General features: G+C 53.3%; 7 protein-coding genes across 7 annotated transcripts; 3 read left to right on the top strand and 4 right to left on the bottom strand.

Annotated features, from left to right (window-relative positions):
* Positions 1 to 2: 2 nt before the first annotated feature.
* Positions 3 to 2,142, top strand: K489DRAFT_378860 (glycosyltransferase family 71 protein). The gene has a single exon (XM_033604507.1). The coding sequence runs from the start codon at positions 103 to 105 to the stop codon at positions 1,723 to 1,725; it is 1,623 nt and encodes a 540-aa protein (XP_033461479.1). The 5' UTR covers positions 3 to 102; the 3' UTR covers positions 1,726 to 2,142.
* Positions 2,143 to 2,710: 568 nt separating this feature from the next.
* K489DRAFT_315858 (uncharacterized protein) lies at positions 2,711 to 3,358 on the bottom strand (the record flags this gene model as incomplete). The annotated part of the gene is made up of 1 exon (XM_033601115.1): positions 2,711 to 3,358. The coding sequence occupies one exon, from the start codon at positions 3,356 to 3,358 to the stop codon at positions 2,711 to 2,713; it is 648 nt and encodes a 215-aa protein (XP_033461480.1).
* A 4,743-nt stretch (positions 3,359 to 8,101) lies between these two features.
* On the bottom strand, positions 8,102 to 9,523 carry K489DRAFT_387905 (glycosyltransferase family 61 protein; the record flags this gene model as incomplete). Its single annotated transcript, XM_033606367.1, has 2 exons — positions 8,102 to 9,361; positions 9,404 to 9,523. 2 exons carry the CDS (start codon positions 9,521 to 9,523, stop codon positions 8,102 to 8,104), a joined length of 1,380 nt encoding a protein of 459 aa, XP_033461481.1.
* A 1,371-nt stretch (positions 9,524 to 10,894) lies between these two features.
* On the bottom strand, positions 10,895 to 12,119 carry K489DRAFT_400310 (DUF1746-domain-containing protein). Its single transcript, XM_033606988.1, has 2 exons — positions 11,733 to 12,119; positions 10,895 to 11,679 (listed from the first exon to the last, which is right to left on the bottom strand). The coding sequence occupies exons 1-2, from the start codon at positions 11,972 to 11,974 to the stop codon at positions 10,947 to 10,949; spliced, it is 975 nt and encodes a 324-aa protein (XP_033461482.1). The 5' UTR covers positions 11,975 to 12,119; the 3' UTR covers positions 10,895 to 10,946.
* Positions 12,120 to 14,465: 2,346 nt separating this feature from the next.
* K489DRAFT_315666 (uncharacterized protein) lies at positions 14,466 to 14,808 on the top strand (the record flags this gene model as incomplete). Its single annotated transcript, XM_033601106.1, has 3 exons — positions 14,466 to 14,577; positions 14,642 to 14,694; positions 14,764 to 14,808. Coding segments are annotated over 3 exons (210 nt in total), but the record flags the coding sequence as incomplete, so codon positions are not given.
* A 570-nt stretch (positions 14,809 to 15,378) lies between these two features.
* On the bottom strand, positions 15,379 to 15,588 carry K489DRAFT_291717 (uncharacterized protein; the record flags this gene model as incomplete). The annotated part of the gene is made up of 1 exon (XM_033600198.1): positions 15,379 to 15,588. A coding segment is annotated over one exon (210 nt), but the record flags the coding sequence as incomplete, so codon positions are not given.
* A 2,543-nt stretch (positions 15,589 to 18,131) lies between these two features.
* K489DRAFT_400313 (uncharacterized protein) lies at positions 18,132 to 21,228 on the top strand (the record flags this gene model as incomplete). The annotated part of the gene is made up of 5 exons (XM_033606989.1): positions 18,132 to 18,279; positions 18,383 to 18,444; positions 18,541 to 18,720; positions 18,781 to 20,392; positions 20,447 to 21,228. The coding sequence occupies 5 exons, from the start codon at positions 18,132 to 18,134 to the stop codon at positions 21,226 to 21,228; spliced, it is 2,784 nt and encodes a 927-aa protein (XP_033461485.1).
* Positions 21,229 to 21,552: the final 324 nt, after the last annotated feature.

The following is a 21,552-nucleotide window of genomic DNA, read 5'->3' on the forward strand; positions in this document are numbered from 1 at the left end:
CGCATGTGCATATAATTCAACCATACACGACTTGTTTTTAAGCATTGACAACTCTTCGTAGGTTGCTCGATCCCTAGCAGTCCTCAACAAGTTCCCGCCATCATGGCGATATTGGTCCAGCGCCGATATGTCCGCCTGGCGTTCCTCGCCCTGGGCGTCATCACCGTCCTTATGTTAATATACCGCACGAACCCCGACATTCGCCAGCAATCCTACCAAAAGGCTATTTCACAACTAACAGACCTCTATCGCGGATCTGGTAGCCGCAAGGGCGCCGAGACTCTGCGACTCGAGGTCGAGAAGGAGCCGACTGATGGACCGGATGCTGTCCTCGAACATGCGCACCAGTTGACCTCGGCCGACCACTTCAAGGCGCACTTCCGCGCTGTCACCAAACTCCCTCGAGTCACCCTTGCGGAGGCAAAAGCTCCCTGCACATGGAAAGAAACAGATAAGGTCAACTTCATGTTCGGACCAGAGGGCGCATGGGGTCTCAATACGAGCTGGGTTACTCACGATAAGTCGGATGTTGAGCTGGATCGCGCGCGCAGCACATGGCAGGAATTTATTCTCAATGGACTTCAGCCGTATGCCAACCACCGCCATCGCTTCTCAGGACGAGGAATCGTGGTTGTAGCTGGACAGGGCCGGAGTCTGCGCCGAATGAAGGTCATCCTTCGTCAGCTGAAGAAGCTTGGATCGGCAATGCCTGTGGAGGTGGCTTACTTTGGCGATGAGATGCATAAGGAAACACGTGCGGACCTTGAGGCTCTTTACCCTGGCAAGATGTTCTTCCTGGATCTCTCCTCTGCGGACAATGTCTACCAAGCCAATCAGAGCAATCTCTTCATCAACTATCAGCTCAAGACTGCAGCGTTGCTGAACTCGCGCTGGGCTGAACCTCTCATGCTGGACAGTGACAACATTCCGGTCATCGACCCAGCTGAACTGTACGAGTCCTCGATGTATCAGGAGTACGGCACCCTCTTCTGGCCCGACATTGCGCGCACGCGACCCAACAATCCCATGTGGTCCATCACAAACACAAAATGCCGCATGAATGAGTACGAGCTGGAGTCCGGCCAAATGATCGTCGACAAGCATCGCTTCTTCTACCACTTGCAACTCGCCGCATGGATGAACAACGAACAAGGCGACTACTACAAGAACTTCATCCTGGGCGACAAGGACATGTTCCGCTTCGCATGGCACGCACTCAAGACGCGCTATGGTTTCCCACCCAAGTGGCTCACCTCAGTCGGAACCGTCGCCGGTCCAGACAATTACTACTGCGGACACACCTTTGCTCAGCACCATCCCGACGGCCGTGTTGCCTTTTTCCACGGAGGTCTGCTCAAGACAATCCCGCGTGAGGTCATGACCTGGACGCGGAAGGAACGGGGCGGGATCTTCCAGATGTACAAGCGCGCGCCAACCGACGAGGATCACACCGTGGCTGTCGACGTTTCTATCAAATGGGATCTCGCCACCTATCTACCAAACAAGCCCGAGAAATTCGAGTCTGGCGCGGTAGGCTCCTGTACGGACATGCACAATGTTACCGCACGGCCTCTGGATGAGATCGCCCCGGGCTTCGAGAAGCGCTTCGAGGAGATTGGCGGATACTGGATGCTCGATGGCTTCGAATGGGACCCGACAAGCGGGCAGCCTGGCCATGACATCAACCCTGAATGCGGCGGCTTGTTCCAACCGCCATGTTTGTGAGCAGTATGAAATCAGCGGTAACGACAGTTTTGGATAAAGCCGTCTTCTGTTCGCATTTTTTGTTTTCTCCTTGCTTTCCCCTCTCTCCCGAGAGGATCTTCGGAGCTCTTCTTTATTTTCCAGGTGACGAAAGATGATGTACAAATAGAGATTCTGTATTGGAAAGATTCCAAGGATGGGTACATTAGGTTCCCGATGGGTTGTGTATCTACCTATTTATCTACCCATCTATCTACCTATCACGCTCACAAAGACGAAGCAATATTCGTAACAAAGCGCGCGAGACTTATGGACCAGAGTAGTCCTTATTTTAGCTCAGGAGCTGGGTCGATAACCGCCTGGGCACGGATTGATAAAGTCAATTTGATGATTTGGATAGAAAGTACCTTGCGAGGTGGCGTTATAGCATGAAGGGCATGAGAGTCTTTTTCAACATTAATTACAAAAAAACGAACGACACGCGCTTCTGGCGGAGATCGTGCCTATACATAATAAAAACTGCAAGGTCGTATAGACCGAGCAGAGTCATCCCTCACTTGTGATTTCGAATCGGGTATCATTTTTCTCATTCTTCCCGTCCTCTCGCGCAGACCGACTCGCCGCTTGCCGCAACTCGGACGAATTTTGTGTCCGGCACGATATTCGTTTGCAGCCGAGCATGAGCAGCGGAGAGCATAAGCTTCGTTGCGCACACGCACTCAGCGTGAGCGTTGCTGTATGCTGAGATGACGTGCTAAGCATGGACGGAATGCTATGCGACCTGCGCTGGGACGACTGCGTCTAAGCGACAATGCCAGCCGGGCGCCAACGCCGATTGGCGGGCGGCGATGCGACCGGCTCGTAGCAGAGCAGCGGACGGGCAGTAATGACAAGTTTGAGGTTGCTCAGGTCTCAATTGGCAAATGTCGGGTGTCGATGGGGCGCCATCAAGACGTCTATGGCTCGGGATGATAGCACTGGGCTTTCAAGGACGTGTACCTCACTTTCAATCATCGAGATCGAGTAACTTTCGCAAGACAGGTACCTCGGCATGATTGCGGTAGTGCTTCATGCGATGGCACCATAGAACCTGTCCGTCCTCGAACAGGAACTCGCCACCAACCTGCATGGGGTTGCCGCCACGGAAGACATCCTTGACCGTCAACGATGGTTCCGGAGCCCAAAGTCCCTTGTGGATATTCTTGACTTGGTTAGTCAACCACGGGACGGTGCCGGTACCCTTCATGTACTCTGGCGGTCGCAAGCCAAAGTTCATCGAGACGTTCATGCCGAGCTTCTTAAACAGCTTTCGGGACGGCTCAGCGTAGATGGGGAATGGGCACTGTGTGAAATTGCGCCAGTAGTTGATCATGCTGGGTTGTCCACATCCGATGACCATGATCTTGGTCGGGATCGGAATGTGGAAGTACTCGCTCATGGTGATGCTCTCGGCGAGGGCCTTGATGTATGCCTGGCATCCACCGCAGTAGAAATGGCGGATGAAGATGATGAGCTGGCGCTGGTGTGTGGAGTGTGTCGGCTCGTAGAGGGCTCCGAATGGCCGCGCCAAGCCATTGCTGTCGTACACGGGAATGTGCTGTACCGCGGCAAGGGTCGCGCGGTCGGGACATTCGTCCGTGACGGTGTCATCCATAGCGATGTCATCCGCGCCGAACTGTGCGAACCAATCCTCCGGGGAAAGCACACACACTTCCGGCTCCTGCTCTTCGCCATTGTTGAAGTCCACGGACGTGGCTGGCGTGCCTGTCATGCGGCTATCGGTCATCGAACCATCCCATGAATGCTCACGACCATCAGTTGTTGCCGAAACAGGAGAGGCGATGAAGTCGTTCGACACGCGCGGGGCATTGGTGAGAGGCGCTTGGTTCGTGGTAGGCGCATCGGAAGATGCTCTGGCACGCGAAGTGGACAATCGCGAAGGTTGAATGGCGCGCGGACTGGTTGGTGGCAGAGGCCATGCGATGGTGATGGGTGATGGTGGAGGCGATGGCTGGAGTGAGACGCCATGGCGCTCATCGAATCGAATGAGCGGCGCTGGACCTGGCAGTGGCCATGCAGGTGTCGAGACGAGCTCCTTTATCGAGGCGACGCTCTCCGGATGGAACCTCTTTTGCATTGACATGGAGCTGGCACGGCGGTTCCGCAGTGGACTCCGAGGAGGCAACGGCCATTCCATGTTGATGGTGTCTGGGTCCTGTTGAGCGTTACTTTCTTCATTACTCGTGCCCTCCGCCGCGGAAGAATGGTCGGCGGCAGGAGGCAGAGGCCAGTCTTCGCGCTCAAGAAGGCTCGCGGCATCGGGCGCAACATCGGCAGGCATATCGGTAGGCATGTCGGCGGGCACTTGGGCGACACCAGAACTCGGCTCGACGATCGGGGACCGGGTATGAACATCGGGAGTGAGAGCCATGATGGATGATCTGCGAGCTGGGATAACGATGCCAGGAGCCATCGGAATCGTGGCCAGCGCGAGGGCGGTTGAACCAGAAGTTATGTATTGACGAGGATCGACTACGAACAAAGAGTACAATAACCATGTACTATAACGGGACCGGCGCAATGAAAGCTCGAGCAGGCCTCGTGGTCCACGCCAAATGATGTCCCCGCCCGGCCACCAACGCCCGTTGACGGCGTGGAGGGTGCCAATGCGGTCGTTCGGGCGCAACAGTTCACGGGAGTGTGCAGCTGCTGCAAACCCTGAAGCTGTGTGCGATCATCGAGGAACGAGGCATGCGAGGGCAAGCGCGGTTTGACAATGGACCGCAAGCCCGCTCGGCAGCCACGACTCGATGAGAGGGTTTTCCTGCTACACCTTCTGATACAACTAACAGCCCGGGCAGGTACGTCTATCGCAGCGACCTTGGCAACGCTACCGTTCCCCTCACCCACAAAACGAGACCGATATCTTCACTGAAGTCGCGCTTGACGACCGCGGCTCACACTAGTTCCACCCCGAAGTGGCAAACGATCGACAGCGACCCGTCCAGAGCACGGGCGGACGATGTTGGTGCTGTAACAAGGAGGAAATCTCCATACAACTCGTACGCCTCCGTTGACAGCTCATGTAAACTCTGGTTCGGCAGACCCGAAGCAGTCTAGAGGACGCATTGATGTTGGGATTTGACATTAAAGGGCAGGCCACGGAAGAAGTTTTTTCCCTGATCTAAATGCAAATCTGTGCCTGTCATGAGAATTAATAATAACTGCTACAGAATGGTACCAATCATAACAGCTGCAGGCTACAGTCAGATCGAAGATGACCGTTGGTCGATGGAGTCGCCGGCGGAGACAGCAGCCACGCACCTTCACAAGTGATGGTGTCGCCATGAACGTTTGGTGCCCAGAAAGTAATCTCAACGATGACGACAATGATGTCTCTCGACAGGGGTAAAGAAGCCGAACGACAATCGCTCCCAGGGCCTGAGACTGAGCACATGGTGATATCCACTGGTGAGCTCGCACATCGTACCTTGCATGTGTCATTACACTGCACATCTTTGACCACATTCAGTCAGGAGTTTTGACTTAGTTCAACCCTCGAAGAACTCACCGTCTGTGAGGCCAGAGACGCGCGAGACCAGACGAAGTGGGAAGTCCCGAAGAGGAGAAGCTGGGGACGGCCAATGGGAGAATCGCTGGCAGCCATTGTCTTGGGCTAGTCGCGATAGTGAGGTCTCATCTGCATTAGCGGTCCCCGCTTTTTTATCTGGTCTGGCGGTCTTCGGACCGTGCCGTCATCTGGTCCGATCATCTCAACTTCTCCGTCCCACAGTGAGTGCTGGAAAGGACGGTGGGACGTTGCGGTCTCTTCATGTTCCTCGGAAGTCGGGAGGTTGCATATCCTTCGTTCGTGAATTTTTGGCCTTCTGGAGATTGAGTTTGTAGCGGCCTCATCGTCTCATCTGGCCAGTCCAGTGTCGTGCCTCTGGCACACAAACGAGATTCACAGCAGCTGAGATCGGATAATCTGACGAGGCACAACTGCTTGGCATTCACAGTTCGCATACAAGTATATGGGACGCCTGCAGCAGGTCTCATGATCAAGGAAGATTGTAACGATATGCTAAGTGAAACGCCACAATGCGGAGGAGTGGGATCCCAGCAGCCACGTCACAGTGAAGGTGGGTATAGCACGACTAATCTTCATCGCCGTGTGTCAGTGACGACACGGAAAATCTTGTCGCGCGCCACAGACACCATGGATTGATGTCGTGTTACGGAGCGTGGTTTAGACCTCCTGCCTATTGTGCCATTTCAGATACAGAATGCCCAGGGATGGCGGAACAAGCGTCGTGCCGGTCGGATCATATGGAATGAGGACATCCCGGATGGGCGACCGAGTCCGAGCCTATGGTCGGGAATGCCATTATTTAGTGCACATTGGCTCGCAGAGCTGCATGATGCAACCCGCTGCAGTCAAAGTCGGCCGCAGAATATGACCGACAGACAGCCGTGACAGCCAGCGGTCCTGCGTTTCACCCGTGTCTGAGAGAAGCTTTGAATAGCACATGTAGCGCCGCGCTGATCGTCGTTCATCTCTTAGCCCTTTGATGTACACCGAATAATGGCATATGTGAATGCCCTTTGACAATGATGATGGTCGGAGGAGGTCGGAGAGACAACAACGAGGTGAAGTCGCAAAAGTCGCTGGCTGGCGCCGATCACTCTAAATTATGGCCTGTCGAACTGAAACCGCTCTGAACAAGCCCTGTGGTTGTTTAAACAGCAAAGCCGTTAGAAAACGTCCGACCAATATCCTCCGCTAGTTGTCATCATAGGTCTCATGCTTCGAGTTCTCACGCATATGTCATGGCTAGTATGTCTCTTCTGTCTTGCTCGAGTACACCAACCCCGTCAGGGTTTTTTGTTTCGTGATATCACCTAAAGACCATCGCCGTCGGCGAGTTCGCATGTGCCCCCGAAGGAGAGACCGACCAAATGTGGTCTCAGAATGGCGCTGTTGTTCAGGGCTGCTATCACAGCACCTATCGCTTGCCACCTTGGAAGTCGCCTTCGACAAGTGAAAGACAGCATCGACGCGTACGGGAGGGCATCATCTTGCCCTAGGCAGGTACCCGTTCAAAGCGAGTCTCTATACATGTAGCACACACAACGTACTTTTCGTGGCTGACGCCATTCACAAGATACTCAGGGACGCGCAAAGCGGAGGAGCATCCAGACCTGAGACAACCTCCGGTGGGAGGAAAGTTGAACAATGACGTTGCCGCTATTGTATAGTATCACGCAATGACTTCAGCGGCAGAATATGCGCGTTATTTTGAGAGACATTGCTACGCCCAAGTATGGTGAGAAAGTCTGCTGCGCGGAACGACGTGAGGGCGCGAATTGGCCAAAAGCAGTCATTTAATTTCCACCTTTGCGAACGGCAGGACCGTGGCGGACGGCGGCTTTCACGTGCATGGCGATATGAAACTAGACGCCACGAAGCTCCAGCAGACGAGAAGACTCCAACGGAGAGGGCGAACAGATTTGAATTTGTACTGTTGCAATGCGAAGTCTTCACATGACTTTCCCGATACTCTGAGAATTCACGCAACGCTCCTTTAGATCAGCATTTTCGTGAATAGCTGTTGTCCCTTAAACTTGGCCGGGAGCACCAATCCAGTGCGCCATGTTCGTCCTCTGTGACCCGTGGTGGCCACCTTTCGGAAACCCAGTATGGTCTTGATTCAACACATGATACTAGTACAAGAGATGTATTCCAACCCCTCAACAACATCTCTAAATGTAGCCTTGCTGAAATGCAAGAACTTACTAGATGCGGTAATTTCCCCTGCCCCTCGAAATGAGAGGGGCGGATCTTTGCCTCTTCGTGATGATGAGGGCTTGGGATGGTACATGTCGGTCAGGTGCTGGCCATGGTGTGACACGGAAACTTCAACAGCTTCCAGAATGACATGGGAAGGTACTTCGGCCACTGTATCTGGAGCCTTCTAATGTCGGTCTCGTCGATTGACTGGGTAGAGCGGGTTTTGTATGTTTGGCCGTGATGGTCCCAAACGACTAACCCCAGCGCTTTGTCGGACGTATCAGTGGCTCGTAAGTAGTGCCGCTGTATATCGATCCGCTTCTGACCATAGGTATTGTAGCTCGGCTCCGCGTGGGCGTGGTCGTGGCAATCGTATTCACGTCGTATGAAGGTCGCACAATCCCTGGTTTGAAGCGCCGAGTCATCCGCTTTCGAAGACGCTTGCTGAGACGACCATGGGACCGCAAATCGCTTCGACGCATTAGCATTAAGCGAATCTCAGCGTAACACAGTCGAGGGTGACATGCGCGCCTCGCGTCGCACAGGCTGGAGTGCTCTAAAAGCTCTTTTTGCATCTCCCAACTGAGAGAAACTTATCAAATCTCGTCAAGACCTCAATCGGCGCGTCGCGGCAATGGCCGCTTCTACAGCATCCAAGAGCCAGTTTTCATCGACCGCAATATCGTCGTCGTGCCAATCACCCTTCCGACCTTCATACTCAAAGTCGTGGCCAGCGACCCGGAAATACTCGTGGCCGAGGAAAGTAGCCATATTGAAAAAGCCGCGATGGTTCATGTCCGGCGGCTGGATTTCCACCACTGTGGAATTGATCGGCAAAAAGAACTCATGAGTCAAGCCTGCACCGTGGACGCCGACCAGGATGTCCGTTTTGCGAATCAGCTGCAGTTGTTCCGCGAAGGTGATGTTGGCGAAGTCGACCAACTGAATCTCGACGTCTGGGAAGGCCGACTGGAGATTGGAAAAGTGTACAGCCTGGTGCTGTAACTTGCGCGATCCCTGTCGGTCAATGAAGGTGAGCCGCAATGTTGGTGACTTGGCCGGCTCGTCTCCGAGGTGATAGAAATTGAGCACGCGACGGACAAAGCCGTTCAGAAGAGCGGATCGCTCACAGGTGAGTTCGGTCCAGTCGCCTTCCCAAAGAGTATTACTCGCGCCAGGCAGGGGAATGACCATCTTGCTCTCGGTCAAATCGCTTGAGATGTTCCGGAGCCGGAGCATGGGCAAGTCTGCGTACATTTGCCAGATATTCCAGAAAGGCCCCTCAGCATGGTCGTCGGTGATCAAGATTTGGGTGTTTTTAAGATCTGCTGAAGAGAGGTAAGCCGCACCAGTCTTCGGGTCCGACGTATTGCGCAGAATATCGATCGACAACCCGAGCGACATGACCTGCATAAGCGTATGCCAGAGATTAGCGACGGTGCCCTCTCGCTGTACCAAAAGGTAGGTTCGCGGCGGAGCATCTGAGGTGACAGGGAGATCCGGTCGGTGGAGATCGACGGCGCCGTTGAGCACAGGGCGCACGCCAGTGTTGTACCAGTACTCCTCCATGGACTCGAGATGCTGAACCTCACCGTCGATGGGCTCTTCGTCCCAGTCACGAGCGTCGCATGCAAGACCAACACGGCCATCCTCGATCATTGCCGGCGAACCATAGCAAAACGAATCGATGCGGTCATCGCGTGTCGTATACGAGAAGCAGCTAAAGCGGGATGTAGAATTGCTGGAACAATGTTCAACGGCGTTCTCGCCGAGTCGGCGAAGATAGCCCAGTCCGAATCGTTCAGAGCAAGAGTCGGTAGGATCGGCATCATGTATGGTCGGTTCGTAAGTGATCCAGGGATCGACCTTGATTTTGTGAGTTGCCCAAGCTGGGAGCAAGCTCGGGACGTGCTTGACAATGATCGGCGACGTTGTGTAGCTCAATAACAGAAGCGATATCAAAATTGCTGTGATCACGACGATGCGCATCTGCGCTCTCCCGGCCAGGAAGGCCGAAGACCGTGTCATCTCAGCTACGCGCGGAGAGTGTGCTTTGCACTTGGGGTCTGTGGCAACATTTGATAACGCGCTCAACAACTGCGCGAAACATCAATCCATTAGGGAGTGCTCGGCCGCGAATGCGAGGAGGTTTCATAGACAATCATGATGGAAATCTATATGCACAATTGAAACCACCAAGCCGCGTCCGTGAGATGCCACTCAGTAGCATCGTCTCCAGTGAAGTGGACTTCAGTGCGCCGCGTCGGATGGGAATTCATGCAGCACCACGCGCAGGGGTCTAGGCTGTTCCTCCGCAGTGCCTCATGAATGGTGAGCTGGTGGCACCACCGGGACATGTCTAGGATTCGAGAATCTAATAAGCGAGACGAGAATTGCTTAGCTTCACGTGTCAGCGCAACGCCAAGTGTGTGCGGTACCGGAAATACGCTCTGCTTCGCCTGAACCTATTCCCAGTCGCATGAATCGACGGCCAAGTCATCAATTGCTCGCAATCATGACTCTCCAACAACAATGGTGACAATTCTTGACCTCGCCGTCGTGGGAGAATAGCGATCAATTCCAGATCTTGGTTGTGTATGCGCCATTACCTTCGGATGCCGATACTCACATGATGGGACCCGTGGACTGGAATGCTGCTACCCGTGGACTGTGAAAGAGTGCACGTGACAGAGCTTTTGGATGCAGGCCGGGGTGAATTGGAACAGAGGCGCAAGCTTGACCGGATGGAGTAATCTCCGTATCCGACCATAGGGTTGATGTGCTCGTGCTACCCAAACCCTACCTCATCTATCTGCAAGTGCCCACCACTCACATCCGTGGATTCCAAGGTTATTTGCGATGTGGACCGTACGCGGATGAACATGCTATGAAAACATTGAATTTAAGCTTCTCTTCGACTGTACAGATAATCGTACTGCATTCATGTGGGAGTCTTTTGGTGCAGTGTCGGTATACTCATTCATCAACGCAACACAATAAGACATGATCATCCTGAATAATATGTCATTTGTTGAGTAGCATTGTACCATCTTCATGGACCTGACCTCGCTTTTAGGGGCCCAGGATTTCACGTCCAATACCGATCAGTCCAACTATGATGCCGTGTAGGACACCATCCAATGATTCATATCAACACGTTCGTTAAGATCACATCGACCACCGCGCTGCCCGTTACCAGCGTCCAGTCCACGACGAGGATGCGTAATGTGGCACGGCATGACACATACGAAGAAAGGATATGATCCGAAACACACATAGTGAGTGTAATGAGCAATGATTTATAAGAGAGCGCTGGACGTACCATTTCGCCAGCAGTACCCAAGTAGTACAAATACAGGGCAAAAACATGTAAGATCGAGCACCGATTGGAGAAGATATCAGGGGTAATAAGCCGACGCAGGCCGTAGGTTCATATGCATTGATATATAGACTACCGAGACCACTGAACACGCAGGCCCGCGAATCGTTCCGCCAAAAGTCGCCGCGACTCTGTGCGGAATGGATCTCGCGCTGCGGACTTGGAAGCAGACAGCAGCTGCTCCTGGAAAGTCTGTACGATGTTGAAGTCCGCCAACACAATCTGGCCGGAGTTGATGGCATCGATCAAATGCCCATCCGTCCGGGGTGGAAGCGACGACGTGCTGGCCGAAGCCTCATTTGAACCGCCCGCGGCCAGGTCGTCAATGCTGTCGTCAGATTCCTGCAAGGCCGAATGACCTTGTTCCACATTCGCAAGCTCCTGTAGCTCGATGGAGTGCCGCACTCCACGTTCCTCATCCTCGAGGTCCTGATCCTGCGAGAAAACCGCCATCAATCGTTCCGAAACGTCTTCCTTCTTTAATCGCCGTCGCGCCAGGTATGCCGAGAGGTGAACTACCTGCAGCAGCACAACTAAAGCGTCCAGAATGAGCAGATGGATCTTACTCGACGGTCCCCTTTGTCCAATAAAATCCATGACAAAGCCGCCGTGTAGATACCCGCGTGTGGCCTCTCCTGCGGCCGGTGCGGCACTGAAGAGGTGCAAAATTATACACAGAATGTTTGCTCCTAAGATCGCGCCCAATGCAGGACGATTAGCAGGTGGCTCTGGCAGCAGACCTGTCTTCGGCGTGAGTAGGACCATTTGGATGAGGCATCGTAGGAGGAAGCGCCAGGTATGGCAACTGTGTCATACGGTCAGTCAAAATCCGGCGAGTATTTGTCATAGGCAACGTACTCCATATAATAGATGACACTCAATTCCGCATATACAAGAACGTCCAGGTTGCGCAAAGCATCGTCCATCAACTCGCCGCGCTTGCGGACCAGATACTCGCGATTCTTCCGTTGAAGAATCGTGGCAGCATCGCTCTCCGATGCATCGGCTGCAGTGTCATCGTGGGTCGAGGATTGAGATGATCGTGTCATCGGCGGTGGAGGAGGTGAGACGGCGGACGATGTGGTCGGCTCATCGTTCATAGCTGCAAGCGGCGCGCAGGGTGCTTTCGCATGGAATCATGTCAGGCGGTGTCGTCGTCGTCTTCACAGCCCCGAACGATGATCTGAGGACTCTGCAAGCCGAAGATTCAATGCCGCGACTGGGTGCGCGAAGATTCAACCGAGCACCCTACGCTGTCCGTCATCGAGGTGACGCGGGCGCGAATTTGCGGTATTTGTGGACGCCTCAGGCACAGGACCCGAACCTCCAGGTACCAATCTTGGAATGAAGGGGTCTGGTAACCTCCCCTTACATCCCGCCTTGTACATATATCGGACCACTCTTCGTCCTCACCTGACGTCGTTCGAACCGGATATCATCTGTACTCGGAAACCTGTCCCGCCGCCGAGTAAGATTGCATCAGGTCCCGAGTGGAAACGGTCACAACCCGCCGCAATTAAACTTCTCTGGCCCACCCACCGACTCAAGCTTTGTAGACGATCACGGCAAAGAAGAACCCCGTTCTCTCCAAATAACTCGGAGAGGAGCAGTCGACGACGTGGCAGCAGCATGTCGCCCGTGCGGCTTCAGTACCCGTCGTCAATGGTGCGGTCCACGTTAACGACCACCTTGTGTGAGAGCAATCTACCATTTGGCCATCGTAAAGCCACCGGTACGCTTCGCGATGATTGAATGTAATGCACAGCTTCACATAATACCGTATCTCTCGACATTGGTATCTCAGCCATTTGATACTGACAGGTAAGGAGAGTGGGATCGTTAGGCACACGGAACCACATTTGGGTTGTGTAAGGTAGGTAGTTCCTGCATCGCTCTGAAATCGTCGTCACAGCGAGAATGATCTTGCAACTGATGGATGAGCTCAAAACGCGCCATATGATGCAAAGAATCCTTCGGGAGCAGATCTCAGGGGAAATTGATATCGTCCGGCACCAATAGAAACGCCCATGCATGGCATAATGCCCATACACGATCTCGACATGCGCGATACTGTGTGATATTTGCCACCCTCCACATTTAACAGCATCAGCCGCTTCAAGGAGACAATGCGCAAAGGCGATACAGCTAGGACATGGCCTGAAGCAAGCTCGCCACAGCAATAATCTCAATGGGTTCACCTGGTGAGGCTATCATATTGTCTGAGTCTGAGTCGAGGTTTCGCCTTGCACGTTCAAGTCTCTCGCCAGCATGTCGTCAGGGATCGCTATCGGTACGATTGTGGCTCGGCCGTCGCCTCGTCGGCCATCTGAATCTCACACTCGCTGACTGCTAGCAATGCGCTGGGCGCGATCACGGCTGGTATCGTCGGACGACAAGATCAAATCCGGTAGGGGACGGTTTTCGGTGCCAGGGAAAGCGGCCTTCACGCGGGTACGTGGCATTCTCGTCGCGAACATGTGTTCTTGTGGCACGGAAATTACGGCTAGGCACGAGTTGGCAGGGAACGGAATTGCATCAACAACCACACCAGCCACCGTCGTCCTGCGCGCCCGCGACGCAGACGCCCAGCACCGACATGACACACCTGTATCGTCCTTACCCGCCGCCTGTAGTCACGTCGCTGACACATGCTGGGCTACGTGTCTATGCCCATCAAGATGATATAAAAGGTCTCTACCGATCAGCCAAGTCTTGGGATATCATCGCCATCGCCCAACACTCTTTACATTAGCAGCATACCGATCTACAACATCTGGAATATCAACAAGATTCTCACAGCACATCTTCCATCGTTCCGAATACCACTTTACTTTCGCCAACGCAACAATGCAGATCATCCCAGTTATTCTCGCCTCAGCCATGCTGGCCAGTGCTCACTGGACCACCATTGTAACGCCACCGAGCGTGTCCGCCGTCCCCAATGTCAATGCCGGGCCGACCACGACCGAGGAGCAAATCACTCACGGCGGTGCTGACTGGTCTTCCAACAATGTTGATCAATCCTCCTCCGACCTTGACCACTCCACGCGTAATCTGCCCGGCTCGAGCGCAGGTCCGGCCAACTCCAATGAGTCCGACGGTTTGTTGTCCGTGTTGACGGATTTACTTGGCGGCGGACCCTCTTCCAAAGGCCTGTTGTCGGGCCTCGTCGGCCCTGACGATCAAGGTCTCTTGTCCTCTCTTCTCGGACCCAATGGTCTCCTGGCCAAACTCCTCGGCACGTCAGGTTCCGAGGGCCTGTTGTCTGGTCTTTTGGGCGGCGCAAAGGGCTCTCCAGCATTCCATGATGGCTCCGAGGCCGGTATCTTGAATTCATTGTTGTCGATCCTGTTGGGTCCCGGCGGTCTATTGGACCTCGACGGCGCCTCCGCATCGCCCAGCCTGACCGCAGCCCTGAGAGAGCTCCAGAGAGAAGCCGGGATCGCTTCGAAACTCGAGAATGAGCCCTCAAATTCGACAACTCCAAACTCATCGAACCCCAATTCCTCGTCGCCCAACCCATCGTCGCCCAACTCATCGTCACCCAACCCCACATCGCCCGGTGCACCTGACTTGGCCTCATACAATGACTCCAGCTGCAACTCCGGATCCAAGATCTCTTGCTGCGATACTTCCGGCAAGACCGAAGGCTTCCTTGGCAACATCCTCGGAGGATCTTGCGACCTTCCTCAGCTCCTCTTCGGTACGTTCCGGAACCAATCACGTTGACATGCCACTTTTCGAACCAATGCTGACCATTTCCTTAGCCCACACCAACTGCAAGGCCGACGAGATCTTCTGCTGCCCGACCAATCAAGACGTAAGTAGCAAACTTATCCCTCAGGATGTTCTTCACCCTCAGACACCAAGTACTAACCCTCGTTCTCAGGGTTTCCTCAATCTCTCCGCATCATGTGTGCCCATCACCATTTGAGATTTTCACCTTTTGAAGACCATTAACATATACCTCACGCGGGCGTTTAATAAAGCCGCGGATGATTTTAAATTTATTGCTTTTGCTGGCGTTACCACGACATGACCTGTTTTTACCTTTGTAGTAGATAGCTTTTTGCCCGAATAAATTATATTCCACATTCTTCCTCATTTATCCTATCAGCGCATTCATTTGATTTATGTTGTTCCAACGTTGCTACAAAGATCTCTTACTTGTCACAAGAGCAATATTCTGGACTGCTTCGTACATGGTAGATGATTGCATCATGTCGATCACTGCTTTAGCTTCTTCGAGCCCTGCTTTGTCTTGGTCGCTGCTTCAATTCTAAGTGAAGCGTCATCTATCCTTTCCGGCTTGAAAGAGCTCGCTTTACTCTTCTCTGAAGTTTCTTTTGGCTTGCTTCCATTTGGCTGTCTGGGTGAGAAAACCTCTATATATTCTGCGTCAGATATACAGCTCATTAGCTCGGCTTCCAGGGATGAATGAGCTCCGCAATCGACATGTTATTAAAAAAGGCTATTGAACCTTTGGCCTGGCCCAGCCACATCGAATGGCGCGAGAGCCTAACCGTTCGCCGTTCATAGAGCTTAGAGTCTTCTCAGCTTCGGCGCGATCCCGGAAAGCGGCGAAACCGTGACCTCGAGAACGACCAGTCTTCTTGTCCCGTATCACATAAGCCTCAGAGACGGTACCGTAAGTGGAAAAGGCCTGAAAGAGGACTTGATTATCGACCTCATCGGAGAGATTACTGACGAAGATGGTGAAGTGTTTGGTGGTATCCTCCTTGGTCCCATTGACTTCGCGGGTTGATATGCCCGTCTTTCTTGGTTTGTCAGACAAGGGTGCAGCTTCACCGTGTGGAGTACCAGGATTGCTCATCCCTGCTGCATCTTGCTCTGACTCTAATTTATCGTGTCGTCGTCTCGCTTTAGACTTGGCCACTAGCTTGCCCGCGGACACGGAAATCTCTAGCTGATCTGTATCCAAGCTCCCACTCAATTCTCTGGATCCTGTTCGTGACTCTTCTCCATGACCTTTAGATCCGCTTACAGATCTTTTGAAGTTCTTCAACGTCTGAGGGGTAGGATATTCTGTCTCTGCGATGCTCGAATCCATGATCATTGACTCGGGTGGCTGTTGTGAGTCTGCTCCATTCCCTTTCTTCGACTTCGCGGAGGATTTCTTCTTGCCCCGTTGTAACTTGCAATCCAGCGCATCGCTTTCCGTGATAGCGGCATTGTTCTCCTTTCGATCTCGATGCGCTCTCCCCAGGTCCTTGACTTGGCGCACTGTAGCCTGATGTGCAGAGCAGGCTAACACTTCTTGGGCCGTGCCATCGACTGCTTGGTCTGTATTTTCTTCATATAACTTGTGCAGCTTCTTCCTCGACGTTCTTTTGGTGTCAGAATTCTCTGGGCCCTTTTTGCGTTTCCGCGATCCCACGCAATCCGGCGTATTTGATACAGGATCAGACTCGAACTCGAATCTAGGTGCAATCGACGATACATCGCTGGACCCCCGGGATGAAGTTGACTTGGATGCATTCCACAGACAGGCTTCCAAATCACGTTGTCTCGAGTAGACGTGGCAATTGTAGCCTCGGAAGTGCTTCATAGCCGGATCTTGGTCAGAAGTCGCATCTACTCGGGCACGATTTTGCTGAATTTGCACTTCGATACCATCGGGACATTGAAAAGCTTTAGTCTGGTTGTGCGATGGATCCCACATATGAGTTGGGAAACCCGACGTGTCCATGATAGATTGCAATCCTCTCTCGAGCGAAAAACTGAATTCCTCCTTGATCAGGATGATGAGAAGGATTAAGATCTCCGTCGTCCTCTCGCTGCTCGCCTTTAGCCGTGCAAGCTCCTGCGCACACTCCCGCAAGAAAAGCGACCCCACGGTCACGTAAGAGTTGCTACTTGCGTGGAGTGCCAATTCCCCAATGAACTCATTTGCGAGAGACGCCAGGCGTGATTTTGCCCAAGGCCTGTCCAGGGTCCCAGGCCGCGAAGCCATGATGCCCAATAGCTCACGGGTACGAATGGAGATGATTCCACTTGATACACGTGCGGCGATCTGTGACCCGCTAGGACGCAAAGATTGATCCATCTCTTGGGAGATAGTTCCTCCAGTCATTGGGTTGAAAGACTCCGTCACTGCCGCCGAGGGTCCTGATGAAGAAATCTCCGCAACCTGCTCGGTCTTAATCGGCACAAGCTCATCAGCCTTTACAGGAAGTAATCTGAGTGAAGCTTCTAGGCCCAACTTTTCGAGGATCTCGCGGCGCTTCACATGTTCGTCATGCGGCTCGGGATGTTTGTTTGGACTGGACGGCAGCTGCATCGACTCGAGGAAAACCGGCTCGTACTCGGACTCAGAATCGACATCCCTTTGGTCCGCTGCAGACATCACTGATTGCGATCGAGTCGGGAACTAAGCAGAGTCATAAAGGCATTCGACCATTCCCCTGCCAATTCTGTTCCAACCCTCAGCCAACGCAGATTCTTGGGCAAATGAAGAGTATGATTGTGATGATCTTCGTTGATGCGTTGATGCTCCCTGACTGAGCATTAAGTTTGTGTGCCATAGTCCGGGAGGCATGGTCGATGCACAGGGCCATTTCCCTCAACGACATTGTGACCGACGGCTGGCGCGAAGAGACGCCGTTGAAGTTGGCTCGATAGCAGGACCAGATCAACAAAGTGATCAGTATACTGCCCAGGAAGTGAGTCGGTGCTATGGCATCGGTACCTGCCGCGTTTGCGTGTCCGCATAAGTAAATTCACCTGCACGGATTTAGCTCTTGCTGATGTGCAATGATGGGCGAGGTCCTAGTCGGATGGTCTCTGCATGTTGTGATGTTCTCGTCCGTTCGTCGCACGCCGATGCTGCGAAAAACTTTGAGCCAAATTCAGGGGTTGGCACTATCTGTAACACCGCCAACGGGCGGCAGGGTCCAGGTGCCTGGTGCCAGATTCTCATCATCAGCATCTGAACATTGAGTCCGTTCGCATATATCGGTATCAGCTCTGAAAAGCTCAATTTTCTGCACGAGTCTCTTGGCGCAGTCTTTGGGTCTTATGCTGTTGCCGGACAGCTTCCTGGACATGAGACAGTCAACGAGTTCGGAGAAAAGGGAAAGCCGTCGCGTGTCCTTGAAGTTGCCCGTCAGACGGTCCGCGCAAAGCAAAGTTTGACCGAACGATAGCCGGCGCTCGGAAAGCGGGCCGCGAAGATCCCGACACGAACGTCAAGTCCTCCGGTACAGGCTTTGATTATCGAATGTGTCATATATCACAATGATCAAGTTTTCGTCGCCATCACATATTCAACGCGCTATTACACCCGGCGAAAGTGACAGTCAAACGGATAGCCTCGAGGGTAACATGGCTTTCAAAGTGGCCACCTCTTTCAGGAAGGTCCCAATTGCGCTTGGATTTGGGCTAGGTACTCTGTGATATCGAAGCAAGGTCCGGCTAGACATGACGCATCACTTCGATTTGAGTTATAGCGCTATGACCATCGCGGCGCGGAACTAGGGATTCTGTAGCCGTTGGTAAGTCGCTCGATTATAAGAAAAGATCATCTTTGAGGATCTCGCACCGTGGTCCAGTGCGCGCTTTCATATCCCAGCCACCATCAGCATGTCAAATTGGAGTCTTGTGATGTCCGAATGCGTCGGTTCAAACTTTCACGGCATCTGATCAGATATGGGCCAATGCCGGGCCCAGGGGCAAGATTGGGAACCGTGATGCCCAGCACGGGTTCAGTCAGGATCTAGCGAGTGTCAAGACAGATTTTGCAGCTTGGCACCACGACGGGTCCGCCGATATCCCTCATCACGCTCGCGCTCGTGTCGCGTGTTCTGAGCCACTCAGCGCGACCTCCGTAAGAATCGCTTAAATTGGTGTTCTACTCGATGCTCAATGAACAAATCCCTCCGAACAGCTCATTATCCGGAAAGTCGGCGGCACTCACCTTGAAGGCCAAGTCATCACGGCATACAATGTGTCCGACATGGTGATATGGCGCCCAGTGAACGATTTGTACGATCGGCAAGCTCTCACGCGGAGCTATCCTCCGCCTCCTTCTGCAGACGAGCGTGACCTGATTCGGAACGCAGCATTGGAGCGTAGCAAGAGAAGCCTCATTGATTACGCCCGGACTCGCAAAGCATCATCGTTAAGATCATATCCTTCCCGACAGGGCTCAACGCCTGCTTGCTTAGCTCGGTCGCGATCGCCCACACTCAGCCTTACTCCCAACTCGATAGCTGCTGATCGAGTAGAGCACTACCTAGAGACCCAGAAACCCTTCCTTTTGATCCCTATGCATGAGGATCCTGCACTTCGCAAAGTCATGGAGGCGCGGCATCGACGACGATCATGGGAAGGCACACTACACTCTCAGGAAAAGTCTCAAAGAGCGCACCACGAACGCCGTAGCAAAGCTGATCACCCCGCAAATCACCCTGACAGAGCAAGGCCAGCCAAAATTTCTGCAAAAGTGCCCTCGCAGGTAGTCGGAGTAAGTGCAAAGCACTTGGGTTCTCGACGTGAGCCAGCAATTCGAGGTCCGGTGGATCGCGATGCGGGCCAACCCCGGACAAATTCAGACACTGCAGATCTTGGATCTTTTCGATCGCAAAATCGATCTGATCCGAAAGGAGCAGTGGTTCGTACCATCGCTCATAACCAGCGCGTCGCATCGTGCACCGAAGGTGTTCCGCTTCGCAATGTTGCTGTCATTCCGCCCACAACCGATTATAGGGATAACTTAGGCGAGCGGCTTGAGTCTCCAGCCAGGAACTCGCTTAGCACGACCCCGCCCTCGATTGATGCTAGGCCGCCGCAGGATTCGGTGAGGCATCGAGAGTGGACGGTGTGCGAGGCTATCGACTGGCGGCCCGCAGATGATTCTTGGCCAGAGGAATACAAGATCCGTTGGCACGATCGCTGGGTCCCGACTAGGAGCATTCGTCTTAGAGACGGGAAGCGGTTTGTCCAGAGCGGTCAATTGCGCTTCATGATCAAGCGAGTCAAACAGGAACGGACAACACGCGGCGGCGAGGCGATGAGCTTGGTGGAGTGGAAACCCACATGGCAACACGAGAGAGACCTGAGGGGCACTGCAGAGGAGGCAATGCTCGATGCAAGAACACGATTAGAGAAGCGAAGAATCGTGTCTCTACCCCAAAATGGCCTAAAACCGTTTGTCCCACAATTCAATGCCGACTATTCAGCTTCATTTGAGGAATTGATGCGCCGCTCAGCATTGATGGCGCCCAGAAGCCGGTGGCCTCTGCTCTGTCAGCAAGAGACCAAGCGCCCAATGGTGTTCAATCCGGGGTACCGCAGACAGATCAACTTCACAAGGCTCTCGGTCTTCAAGGCAGCAGTTGTGCACCGAGTTGCAGAAGTGCAACTTAAGCCATGCCGGTGCTGCCGGAATGGGCGAAGCGCTTTCGCCGATTGTGTACAAGATCCCAAATGGTTCAATGGAGCTTGCACAAACTGCTTCATTGTTGACAAAAGTGCAGAGTGTGATTTTCACGTGGCCCGTAAGTTGGATCTGCCGAAGTACACAGCAAATTAGGAAGACTGATGCTTTTTAGCTCTGAAAAAGCCACGCATATCAAAGCGTCCGAGGCCGGAGCTATCCGCGACAGAAGTGATTTCAGTCTCCAGCAAGAGCGAGAGTGAGAGCGAGAACGACGAGGAAGATGACGGATGCGACGACATTCAACTTGGCGACCAGAGTCCAGACTCTGGCTATCGCACCTCGATCGAATCAGAGACGGATGAACACTACGTGATGTCTGGCGCTCTACCGTCCCTATCAATGCGAGGCAGCTCATTATCACCGAGCTCGCCGCTCACGCTGTCTCTAGGGCCGCGCGAGACAAAAGACGGCCTCGATCGCAAGCGGAAGCGGTCGGGGACGATGCACCACGACCCGATAATCGTAGATGTCGATAACTCCGATGCCATCACGATCCACTCCTCTGCTTCGGATGATGAGTGTCAGCCCTCGGACCGCCATTGTCGTCCGAGCTTGACCCGCGGATTGCGTTGGTACCATCCAAGCGTAGAGGAGCCTCGGCGCGTCCCAATTTCGATCGACGACCTCAATCGCGACCCGGACAAGAGGAAGAGGATAACCATCGCCCAAGTCCGCTTTGTTCTGGACTACTGCCCGCCTGCCAATCACAGTGTGTGCAAATCAAAATGGAGGCAATTCCGGGCCGAGTGCGTCAAGGAAGGTCTGTCGCAACCGTTCGAGTCAATGGAAGACTTTTTGAGTCACAATTACGATGACTTGTTGCGAGACCTTATAACGCGGGTTTGTCCAGCTCGAATTTCAGATGAAGATGCTGTATCTAGTAGATTTCAATGAAGGACTGTATGGCTCCTAATAGAGCAGTGTATTGCCTTCGCGGCGATCAGATAGTCCGACCTTGAAAAGAAAAGAAAGCTCGCCAGGAGTTCCAGCCTCTCTGGCGGCGTGAATTGTACTTGGCTGCCACTCACCATCCGCCGAAGCCCTCCCATAATTTGTTCAAAACGAGAGCTGACATCAGATATCACATAGCGTTATCCTCCCGACGACCCGCAAATCGTGAACTCATCCCCAAAGAAGACCTCGGTAGTTTTTTCAAATGCAAAAGTGCCGGTCTGTGTTTCCACGCACTTCCCCAACGCCGCCGCTGCTTAAAATCCG

The sequence above is a fragment of the Dissoconium aciculare genome (genome assembly GCF_010015565.1).
Source record: "Dissoconium aciculare CBS 342.82 unplaced genomic scaffold K489scaffold_4, whole genome shotgun sequence".
Lineage (NCBI taxonomy): Eukaryota > Fungi > Ascomycota > Dothideomycetes > Mycosphaerellales > Dissoconiaceae > Dissoconium > Dissoconium aciculare.